General features: G+C 45.4%; 1 protein-coding gene across 1 annotated transcript in view; it reads left to right on the top strand.

Annotated features, from left to right (window-relative positions):
- Positions 1-521: 521 nt before the first annotated feature.
- Positions 522-11,810, top strand: part of LOC123405390 (3beta-hydroxysteroid-dehydrogenase/decarboxylase-like) — a 36,324-nt gene continuing 25,035 nt past the window's right edge. Inside the window, exons 1-3 of the mRNA XM_045099096.1 lie at positions 522-893; positions 2,693-2,782; positions 10,841-10,974. Of these exons, the coding sequence (XP_044955031.1) occupies positions 635-893; positions 2,693-2,782; positions 10,841-10,974 (483 nt within the window). The 5' untranslated portion in view covers positions 522-634. The remainder of the gene's footprint in view (positions 894-2,692; positions 2,783-10,840; positions 10,975-11,810) is intronic.

Genomic DNA, 11,810 nt, shown 5'->3' with positions numbered 1-11,810 from the left:
TGTTCATGGATCAACCCTGGTCAACATGCTCAAACATGGTTAATCCCCGGTCAGTGCTCAAAATCTGGTTTTGAACCAAACTTATCCGAATTTGATACTTGAAGGATCAAATATGTATCAAAAAATCTTGAGGGACCAATTCTATACTTTTAAGAAACTTGAGGGACGAAAATATACTTTTGTCATATTTATATTACCTTGGTTGAAAATGCTTAACATGCTAACGAGTAATGACCAGACTTACATGGCGGATACCCCGAAGCTGTATCCTTCCACCGAATGCTGTAGCACAACAGAATTGAGATGGGGAAGAGCTGTTCATGCAAGGACACACACGGTGGCACAGTGGTGCCACCTTAATTATTCATGCCAGAAGGGACAGTGGTGCCACCGTGTGTGTCACATTCAATTCACACCAGGACAGTGGTGCCGCCTTCAATTCACAACAAGGGAGTATTATTTCAATGACAGTGCTGCCAATCATGCATCCATCGATAAAGCCTATTTAAAGGAAGGGTAGCTTTTCCAATTGCATAGCGCCACTACTGGCACGTGTGATAAGGCTCGTAGTAGCACGTACCTACAGCGAGCAAGTCTCTACACGTTAGTGGCGTTGAACCGGCCGTCGGCCGAGATGGCATCACCACCCGTCGGCGCCTGTGACCGCCGGGAGGCAAGGTTGTGCGCGGTCACCGGCGGGCGGGGGTTCATGGCGAGGCAGTTGGTGGCGGCGCTGCTCCGCTCCGGCGAGTGGCGGGTGCGGATCACCGACCTCGCCCCCGTGGCTGTTCTTGAACCTGCCGAGGAGGAGGGGATCCTCGGCGCTGCCCTCCGGAACGGCCTTGCTGTGTACACCTCCGCCGACGTCTGCGACTTAGCCCAGCTTACCCAAGGTACGTAGTTCGGGCTCTGTCTACTGCCGCATGTTTCAGTTAGATGCCAACTTTCTCCTTTTTTTAGGAGGCTTTGCTGCACGAGAATGGATGTTTGGAGGTCGAGTTGCATGGTGGCCGAAATTTTAAAAAAAATTAAAATTCAATTTTTTTGTTTTAAAAATATCTGAAAACAAATATGCAAGTAAGGAAGGATGTTATGTGTATCTGTGTTGTGTAAAATTCTAGGATGAAATACCTTAAAATACGATCTGCACAAACAAGACTAATGCATGATATGAAACGATGAATAGTATCATGAGCTAAAAAAATTTAAATTTATCTTTTTTGTACAATCCTCATTTGAACATATTTTTTTTAGAATTTACACACATGTGTGTTACGCCTTCACTTATCTCTGTATTTTTTTCAAAATTTTTAAAATGTAAAACTATGAATTTTTATGAAATTTTAATTTTAAATTTAAAGGCCTCCATGAAGGCCGAGCTTCAAAAGCATTCCCGTTTGCTACACCTACTTTAAATTTTGTACGTAACTTAGCATTTTTTTAAGGCTTTGCTACACCAACTTAAAATTCAAGGAACATGACTTATTTTTTTTCAATGATAATACGTGTAGATGTTTTATTTTTGTTCTTTTATTAGTACTGCTACCTACGCAATGGTTGGTTCATAGACTGGATAGAAATAAAGGCCTAGGGTTAAAACAAGATGAAAAATGGTTTTTCTTGCTTTATATATAAAGCAACCAGTAAAGGCAGTTAGAATTTTCTTTTGAGTCCAGTAAAGGCAATTAGAAGAGCACTGAGCACAAATCACAAGTCATCCCTTCCGTAATTTCTGTTAGGCCAGGCCCGTAACCCTCTGGCATTATCGGAATTCATTTATGATAAAAAAATCTAGCAATAAATGCTAGTATTGAAAATATTTCTTTACATAGTAATTTAACCACCTATATCAAATGTCGTCCCACATGACATCAGACTATCCATAATAAGAAACAGTAACATAGAATAATAATATTTATATGTTATTATTTTAAGTTATCATTTTTATAATGCATAGTGACATGAAAGTGGTAATATAAAGGTTCTCATTTATTAATATATAGATTCATCTTGTTTTGCTTTACGTTGTGTTACTCATAGTATGAATAACTACTAGCTATGTTACTTAATTTATCTTTCTTCTAATTAATTGGTTATCATAATATTCTTTTGTTTAGATGACATTTATGTAATTACCTATGTAACTTCTATCGTGAATAGTCTTATTGATGTGTCCATTATATCATCGTCACACTATCAAGACATTGCCGTGTCGAGAAGCTGAGAACGAATGATGTGACTTATCTTTTGAGTGAAGAAATAAGAGCGAGGTTCGCAACCGATGCAAAGTGACCACAACCATACTAGCACATGCCACACAGTATAGCTTGGATTACCAGAGCCATACTAGCACATGTCATGAGAGAAGGTAGCAGGAGTAGAAGACGATGAGGGAAGCTCTTCAAGATTCTATCAATTTTCTGTGGTTGCACATGCGCGATTGCTAGTTAAATTTAAACGAATTATTGAATTATGTCAAATAACGATGGATCTTTAAATAAGCTATAGCTTTATAATGACCGATTTGTATATGAGACCATTTAGCAACACTCTGCTGTAAGGTTATGGCAGCTATTTAAAACCATGATTAAATCCATCGTAATTTGAATAAATTAAGATTTTACTATGACTACAATTTTAAAGAGAGAGAGAGAGAGAGAATGCGCCTAAATAATAATATTATGTTCTGCAGCCTTCGAAGGGGTAGAAACTGTTTTCCACACTGCTGCGCCGGATCCTCGCAAGAACGACTTCCAGCTTCACTACAAGGTCAGCGTCGAGGGTAAGTCAAATTTACCGCCTAAAAGATACTACACTTCACTACAAGGTCAGCGTCGAGGGTAAGTCAAATTTACCGCCTAAAAGATACTACACGTCCTTTAGTTTTTTTTCTTAAAACAGAAACAAATATTGTCTCATCTATTAATTAAGCCGAAGAGAATTCTTCAATTAATTATGGAAAATCGGACAAAAACCGAAACAAATGGGCCAAACCCCTCCCACATAATGAAACACCCAGGACAAAGCCCACCTTAAACAACGACATATCGACCTACAGCCACACAACGCAGCTCCGACTCTGATGAAAAACTCAGAAAAACAAAACCACGCACGGTTGGCGCCACGGAAGATCGCCAGACGGACTACCTGTAGCCAGTCATCGTATACCACAGGGCTCCGCCACCGCAGCTTTAACTCCACAGCAACAAACAATCCGAGGCAATATCGTAGACACGTTGGAGAAGAGCCGACTACCGCAACCATTGCCGCGTCGCTGACCTCGCTCTCACCATCATCGTTGCCACATAAGTCTGGACGACATAATGATACTTTCAGGGACGCGGCCCCTACAGGCACCGCTCCGTCGCGCCCAGCGCAAACAACCGGGACCGCCTTCCGGGGCCGCCGAGTCGACATACCACCGCTCCCATTGAGCAGCAACGCCACACAATCCAGCTGTCCGCAGCCCACGCTGCTTAGGGCAATCGCTCGCAGACCACGAATGTAGCACCACATCCGGGGCCGCCGCCCCGACGTAAAGTCAGGCCTCCCTCTCTGGGGCGCATCGACCGAGCCGACACCCCTACCGCCCAAGCAGGACAAGGATGCCACCCAATCAATGTCGAGATAGAGCCACAACTCATAGAGTGGCCGCTCACATTGTTCCTGAGATCGCCATCTCGACGCACCAACAGAAACCACCCTGAGTTGCCGCCCCGACGTCCATTGTCCCCGACGACGAAGAGATCCGTGCAAACTGCAATATGCTGACTCTCCAAGGCGGTGCCTCAAAGAAGGAAACGACGTAGCCGCCAACATCGCCTTTAAGAAGAACGACTCCATGGCGACTCCATGGCGCCGTCGTTGTCGGCACCGACCGAAAGTCGGGGCTGGGCTTTCGCCTGGAGCTCCACCACACCTCCGAATCTAGACAGATCCAAAGCACTGCACAACACACAATCCCCATGGTCGATGTCCACCGGCTCCACCCGTGACCATGCTTCGAGCGCACCGGCGCCACCGCACCCACTCCCTGCAGCAGATCCGCGCCATGCCCAGCGCCACCCAGCGCCACCCTGCACCCCAACGCAACAACGCCGCCAGCCTGTCAGATCCGCGCGCAGCCTTCATGTTAGGACCCAGCGAAGACGAAGCCCGTAGCGTTCGAATTCAAACGATGGCGCCAAGCGACCACAGCCGGCGATCCTTGATCTAACGCCCTCCAGTCGCCCGTACCGGTTCGCGCGTGCCAGTTACTCCTGGAGCCCTCAATGATTGATCCGACGGCTGCGAGACTCTCCCGCGTCGCTGTAGCCATCCGACAACGGCGCCGAGCGCCGGCCACCTTTCTACCCTACTTTACCTCGTTTTTACCGCGTTGTAAGGCTATAAAGCCATGGATTTCCAGCTCGTGGAGCTATGTTTTTCCTCTAGGGTTTCCCCCTTTTTGCGCCATCAGTGTTCCTGGCCGGCTTAGGTTCCTCCTCTTGTAACCGAATCCCTGGCAATTCGCCTCTGAAATCACCTCGAAACCACTCGGTTCTTCTCTGAAAGTGTTCTTAAGATCGTCGGGTCTGACAAGTGGTATTCAAAGCCTTGTTCCTTGGCGGCGTCTTCGATCTGGAGGCCGAAAAGGGGTTGGAGGAGCCGTAAAATTCCCCCATTTCTCCTCGGATCGCGTCGGCAGTGATGCTGGTGGCGCTGGCGGCGGTGATGTTCGGTACAGGTTTGGTGCCGGTAAGTGGTTGCCCAAGCTCCCTGCTTGCATGTTAAAATCCCACCTCCCACCCAGATCCGGTGTACTTGGCGGCGGGTGCAGGCGGCGGTGCAGGCGGCGGCAGGATTCACAGCATAAGGGTCAGGTTGCAGCTCCGGCTGTGGTAAAATCCCCTCCTTTGCGCCTGTAAATCTCTACAGCAAGGTTCCTGGTCTCTGCCAGCAAGAACACCTTCTGTAGTTCATCCCATGGCAGCTCCTGGTAATTCTACCTCCACAGACCAGTTAGAATTCTCCTCCCTACAACTAGATGTCCAGTTGCTCCAAAGGAATAGAGAACAGGACCGTATGGAGTTTGATGAATTCAGAGAATATGTGCAAACAAATTTTGGTTCAGTCCAAAAATCATTAGCTGATCTACAGGGCACCTTATCAGGATTCTTATCTGGTTTCCCAAAGCCCAGAGAAAACCCTCCCAACCCTATGGATGTTCCCCAAGCTAGTGCTGTGATTCACACACCACAAGGACCAGTCTAGAGAGGGTAGGATCATTTCAAATCCCCTGATACAGTGGATTCAGCAACCTTAGTGGATAAGCACACAGGAAAGGAGTTAAATTTGGATGGCAGTCTTAAACACCCTTACAGACACCCCCATTTTGCTGGGAAGCAACAACCACCAGATGCTAGATCACAACCTGCAGCTAATCCACCTCATCAAGTTCTTCAGTTAGATACAGAGTAGAGGGATGCTAATTTGGACAGAAGACTGGGAACACCACAGGATAACAGAAGGACACTCACTTTAGTTAAGCCTACTAAATACAATATTCCTGAGTTTGATGGTGTTGGCACTGATTCTTGGATACAAACAATTGAGATGTACTTTGAGGCTGCTAGAACACCAATAGAACAGAAAACAGAGATTGTTGTAACTTACCTTAAAGGACCAGCTATTGAATGGTGGAGAGGCACTAGTATGGTGGCAAATACTATCCCCTGGTACAGATTTTGCAGATTTGTGGGTTAGAGGTTCTCTGAAACATCTGTTTGTGACAATGTGAGAGCTTTTCACAACCTGTCTCAGTCTGGTACTGTTAATGACTATGTTCTCCAGTTTGAACAAGCTATGAACTTAATGAGAAGGGATAACCCAGTACTGCCAAATGATTACTATAAACACAGTTTCATTTCTGGGTTAAATGATAACATCCAGCATCATGTACAATGTCATGAGCCCCCTGATTTACAATAAGCCATCTGGCTAGCCAAAAGGATGGAACAGGCTCAACCCTAGAGAAAAGTTTCCCCTGCTCCTAATTACCCCTCCCAAGCAAGGAAACAGTTACAGTTTGATCCTGGCAAACCTGGCCCAACTAACACTGCATCCATAATTCAACAGGCTAGAGTTAAAGGTATCTGCTACAAGTGCAAAGAACCTTGGTTCCCTGGTCATAAGAAAGTGTGCAAGTTAGCAAGTCAGGCTCAGATAAATGCTCTCCAAGAATCTTACCTTGATGATGCTGAACTGGTGTATTATACTGAAATCACTGAAGATGGTGAACCACCTCCCTTCCCTAAAGCTGATGATACCCCTCTCCAAATATCTATGCATGCTTTGATAGGCCTGAGTACTGCTAAAAAGTTGAGTTTCACATTAACTGTGATGATGGGCTCAACCCCTGCTACTGCCCTAATTGACAGTGGTAGCACTGCCACTTTTATTACACCAAAAATAGCAGCTCTAGCTAAGTGCTCCTTAACCCCACCAAGAGAAAACAAGTCCTAGTTGCTAATGGTGAAACACTGTGGTCTGAATTCATTGCTCCGCAAGCACCATTTTCTTTGCAAGGAACACAATTCTCCACAGACTTCAGAGTTCTCAAACTCCAAGGGCATGATATTATCTTAGGAGCTGATTGGATGGCATCTTTCAGCCCTGTAGAACTTGACTTTGATGAGATGCAAGTAAAGCTTACACTGAAAGATGGAGAAAAGCTTATTCTCAAAGATGAAAGTTTTCCTACTGCTCCTGTTCCTGAACTATCAATCAAGGAGAGCCTTTCTGAGGAGCCAGTGTGTGGAGCTGTTTTATTCCTTAATAGAATCTCAATGGGGGAACAGCTGGACCTTGTGGTGCCTGAACCAGTACAACATATACTAGATAAATTTTCCCCTGTTTTCAGTGCACCCACAACCCTCCCTCCAAAAAGATCCATTGATCATGTGATCACTTTCACTCCTCAAGCTAAAATCATCAATCAAAGACCTTATAGGCTTCCTCACCACCAAAAGGATGTTATGGAAGGCATAGTGGAAGACATGATCAAGAATCAAGTAATCAGAGACAACAACAATCCTTATTCATCACCTGCTCTTCTGGTTAAGAAGAAGGATATGACATGGAGGCTTGTCAATGATTTTAGAAAAGTAAATGAACAAATTGTCAAAAACAAATACCCAATTCCTGTCATTGAGGATATGCTGGATGAGTTAAAAGGAGCTACAATTTTCTCCAAACTTGATCTCAGAAGTGGCTATCACCAGATAAGAATGAAGGAGGAAGATATCCCAAAAACTGCATTTAGTACCCATTGTGGACACTATGAATACATGGTCATGCCCTTTGGATTAACTAATGCACCAACAACTTTCCAACTGTTAATGAACACCATCCTAGCCCCTTACTTAAGGAAGTTTGTGCTAGTATTCTTTGATGATATACTTATCTTCAGTAGAAATATGAAAGAGCACTTGTTACACTTGCAACTAGTTCTAAAAGTTTTACAAGATAACCAATTATTTGCTAAGCTCAGCAAATGTTCCTTTGCTCAACCACAGGTGGAATACTTGGGACATGTTATTAGAGGTGATGGTGTTGCTACTGACCCTTCCAAGATTGAAGCCATTGTGCAGTGGCCTACTCCTGCAAATGTTACACAGTTAAGAAGCTTCCTAGGACTCACTGGATACTACAGAAGATTTATCCAGAATTATGGCTACATCTGTAAACCCTTGTATGAGTCCCTCAAAAAGGATAATTATAAATGGGCCCTGAGCAAATGGAAGCTTTCAACTTACTTAAGCACAAGATGACCCAGGCTCCTGTGCTTGCTCTACCAGATTTCACACTTCCCTTTGTTCTGGAAACTGATGCATGTGCTTATGGTATAGGTGTTGTACTAATGCAAGAGGGAAAACCTCTCTCATACTTTAGTAAAACCATTGGACCAAAAGCTGCTGCTATGTCTACTTATGATAAGGAAGCAATGGCCATCATTGAAGCACTAAAACACTGGAAGCATTACTTTGCTGCTTCTGCCTTGATCATCAGAACAGACCAACAGAGCCTCAAATAGATCCAAGAACAAAAGCTGACTGAAGGAATACAACACAAACTACTGGTCAAGCTGCTAGGTTACAATTTCAAGGTGGAATATAAACAAGGCAAAAACAACAGGGTAGCTGATGCATTATCTAGAGTCCAATATAAACTGCACTCCTTGATTGCTTCTAAAGCACAACCTGTGTGGATCTCTGATGTAACCAACAGCTATATTCAAGACCAGAAATGCAAAGACTCATTAACCAAACTGGCCACTTCTGATGCTTCACTCCCAAACTTTACTCTTCAGCAGGGAATTATAAGATACAAGAATAGAATAGTTATTGGGAATGATCTTACCCTCAGAAACAAGCTAGTAGCTGCCCTGCATAACTCTGAACTGGGTGGACACTCTGGGCACAGGGCCACCTACCAGAGAGTTAAGTTGTTGTTCCATTGGCCTGGCATGAAGCAGTTTATTGTAGATTTCATCAAACAATGCCCCACATGCCAAATCAACAAGCCAGACCATTGTAAGTACCCTGGACTGCTTCAACCACTTCTCGTCCCTGATTTTTCATGGTTTCATGTCAGTATGGATTTCATTGAAGGACTGCCCACATCACAAAACAAGGATATGATATTGGTGGTTGTGGATAGATTCACCAAGTATGGGCATTTTATTGCAATGAAGCACCCAATCACTGTTAGCACTGTGGCCACTGCATTCACAGATAACATCTTCAAACTCCATGGGCTCCCCTCTGTCATTGTTACAGACAGAGACAAAATATTCACCAGCCATCTATGGCAAGAATTATTCAGGAAGCTAGGCATTAAACTACAAATGAGCACTTCCTACCACCCCTAGTTTGATGGCCAAACAGAAAGAGTGAACTAGTGTTTGGAAAACTATCTCAGGTGCATGGCTTTCCTTCAGCCCAAGAAATGGATGCACTGGCTCTCATTAGCAGAATGGTGGTACAACACTAGCTACCACACTTCCCTGAAGATTACTCCATTCCAAGCACTGTACAATAGGCCCCCATCTATGTTGGCTGAAGCTGCATTATATCCACCAGAGCGCACACAAGAGTTCAGCTCCATCCTAACTGCAGAACAAGTGGCTGCTCAAATTAAAGCCAACCTGATCAAGGCTCAACAAAGAATGAAGCATTTTGCAGATAAGAAGAGATCAGAGAGATCACTTGCAGATCACTTGCAGTGGGTGACATGGTCTACCTAAAGCTACAACCTTACAGACACACCACTTTGAGTGTCCACAGGTGCCTCAAACTTCATTCCAAGTACTATGGCGCCTTTAGGATCATACAGAAGGTGGGACCAGTGGCATATAAACTACTCCTACCTAATCACTGCAAGCTCCACCCCACCTTCCATGTGAGTCAACTCAAGCTACACTTGGGGCCAAGAGCAATACCCAACCCCAACCTACCCCTTCTCCATGAGAATGGTTCCATCCTCCTAGAACCAGAGAAGCTGCTGCAGCGAAAGCTTGTTCCAAGAACACAAGGGGACATACAAGTGGCAGTGGTTCGTTGGCTCATCAAATGGACCAACTTGGATGAGAGCGAGGCCACATGGGAAGACGCCGCTTTCATTCAAAAAGGTTTTTCCGCAATTCATCTCTGGGGTCAGGTCTGATGTTGCGCGCGGGGGGGGGGGGGGGGGGGGGGGAGGGGTTGTCAGGACCAAGCGAAGACGAAGCCCGCAGCGTTCGAATTCAAACGATGGCGCCAAGCGACCACAACCGTCGATCCTTGATCTAACGCCCTCCAGACGCCCATACCTGTTCGCGCGTGCCAGTTACTCCTGGAGCCCTCGATGATTGATCCGACGGCTGCGAGACTCTCCCGCGTTGCTGTAGCCATCCGACAACGGCGCTGAGCGCCGGCCACCTTTCTACCCTACTTTACCTCGTTTTAACTACGTTGTAAGGCTATAAAGCCATGGATTTCCAGCTCATGGAGCTATGTTTTTCCTCTAGGGTTTCCCCCTTTTGCGCCGCCAGTGTTCCTGGCCGGCTTAGGTTCCTCCTCTTGTAACCGAATCCCTCGCAATTCGCCTCTGAAATCACCTCGAAACCACTCGGTTCTTCTCTGAAAGTGTTCTTAAGATCGTCGGGTCTAACACTTCACACCTGCACCTCCACTCCGCCCAGGCCAGAGCCGAACGTCCTCGCTGACTCTAGATCAAGGCGCCAGAACCCTCGATCCGCCGCGCTCCGATCCACAGCCAACACCGTCCTGACACCAAATAGGAGCCACCCAAGCTCCGGGGCCGCCGCCCCGGCATCCGGTTACCGCGGGCACCGGCCGTCGCCCCCAGCCGCAACAGCCAGCTTCTAGTGGCGTTGAAGCCGACCCCAATACGTGAGGCAAGGCGCCAGGCCCGCGCCCAGCTCCAAGCAACCCACCATCGATGTTCATGCATCAACGGCAGCCGCTCGAGACCCGACGAGGCGCGCGAGAGAGAATACAACCCCGAGAGAATACAGCCCCGCCGCCGACGATGCCACGTGGGCTTTACCCGGTGGCGCCTTTTGGCGGCGGTGAGGGAAGGGAGGAGGCAGGAGGGAGCCCGCCGCGACGGCGCGCAGTCCGCCCGAGCTGCTCCTGGGAGAGCGACATTGTCTCAGATTTCCGTCACACGTCCTTTAGTTTGGAATGCTTGCCGTCAACTCGATGAACTTGGACAAGTTATGCCGTCGTCTGTGAACATACAAACGGTTTATGCAATCTTAATTTACTCACAGACATTTCTCCTTCCGCGTGCACAGGGACAAAGAATGTCATCGATGCTTGTACCACATGCAAGGTTAAAAGGCTCATATACACTAGTTCGAGCTGTGTTGTATTCGATGGAGTCCATGGCCTCTTTAACGTGGATGAATCAACGCCATATCCAGATAAGGTTACCCGCAAAATTGAATGCATGCATTAATCATATTTAGTACCTTGCATGCTGCGTACTCTCTCCGTCACGGTCTTAGAAAATGTGCTTGAAAATTCTCTGAAACATAGATGGTTATTGATTTATTGTGAAAATGACCGAAAAATAACATTCACATTACGCATGCATATAGAAGTAGTATAATGAAGTACTCCCTCCGTTCCTAAATATAAGTCCTTCTAGAGGTTTCACTAGTAGACTACATACGGATGTATATAGACATACTTTAGAGCGTAGATTCAATCATTTTGCTCCGTATGTAAACCATTAGTGAAATCGCTTACAAAACTTATATTTTGGAACGGAGGGAGTAGTAATTAGCTGTTAGAAATAAATGCAATACGCCCTAAACCTTGTCTATTGTAAAAATACACATAAATTTAACCGTGTCTTCTAAACTATAATGAAGGGAGTAGTTTTTTTTTCTTCCGTGGACGCTCATTACACAATTGGGGAGACCGTGGGAGAATGCCGTGTGGAAACCGATGAAAACCATGTTAAAACTACGCCTTCAAGTTTCAAGAAAATATTGTATATTAAATATATGCATGTAAATTTCAAGTTTAAATACATTTTTTTCTATGAGGTGCGAGAAAAAACAAATTGAACGCCAAATAGTACACGTCACTATACATTGTTTGACTATTTATCAAATATCATAAATGAATTTGTGTTTGAACTTGGAATTTTACATGCTGATTGAACATGACTCACCTGCCTTTTGTGGTGATTCACATGTGAGTCCCACAATAAGGTGGTCCACACGTCGACGACACAAAGTCAAGTGATTTAAGTTA

The sequence above is a fragment of the Hordeum vulgare genome, chromosome 6H (genome assembly GCF_904849725.1).
Source record: "Hordeum vulgare subsp. vulgare chromosome 6H, MorexV3_pseudomolecules_assembly, whole genome shotgun sequence".
Taxonomy (NCBI): Eukaryota; Viridiplantae; Streptophyta; class Magnoliopsida; order Poales; family Poaceae; genus Hordeum; species Hordeum vulgare.
Note: the sequence above shows the minus strand (reverse complement) of the source record. Positions and strands in the feature narration are given on the sequence as shown.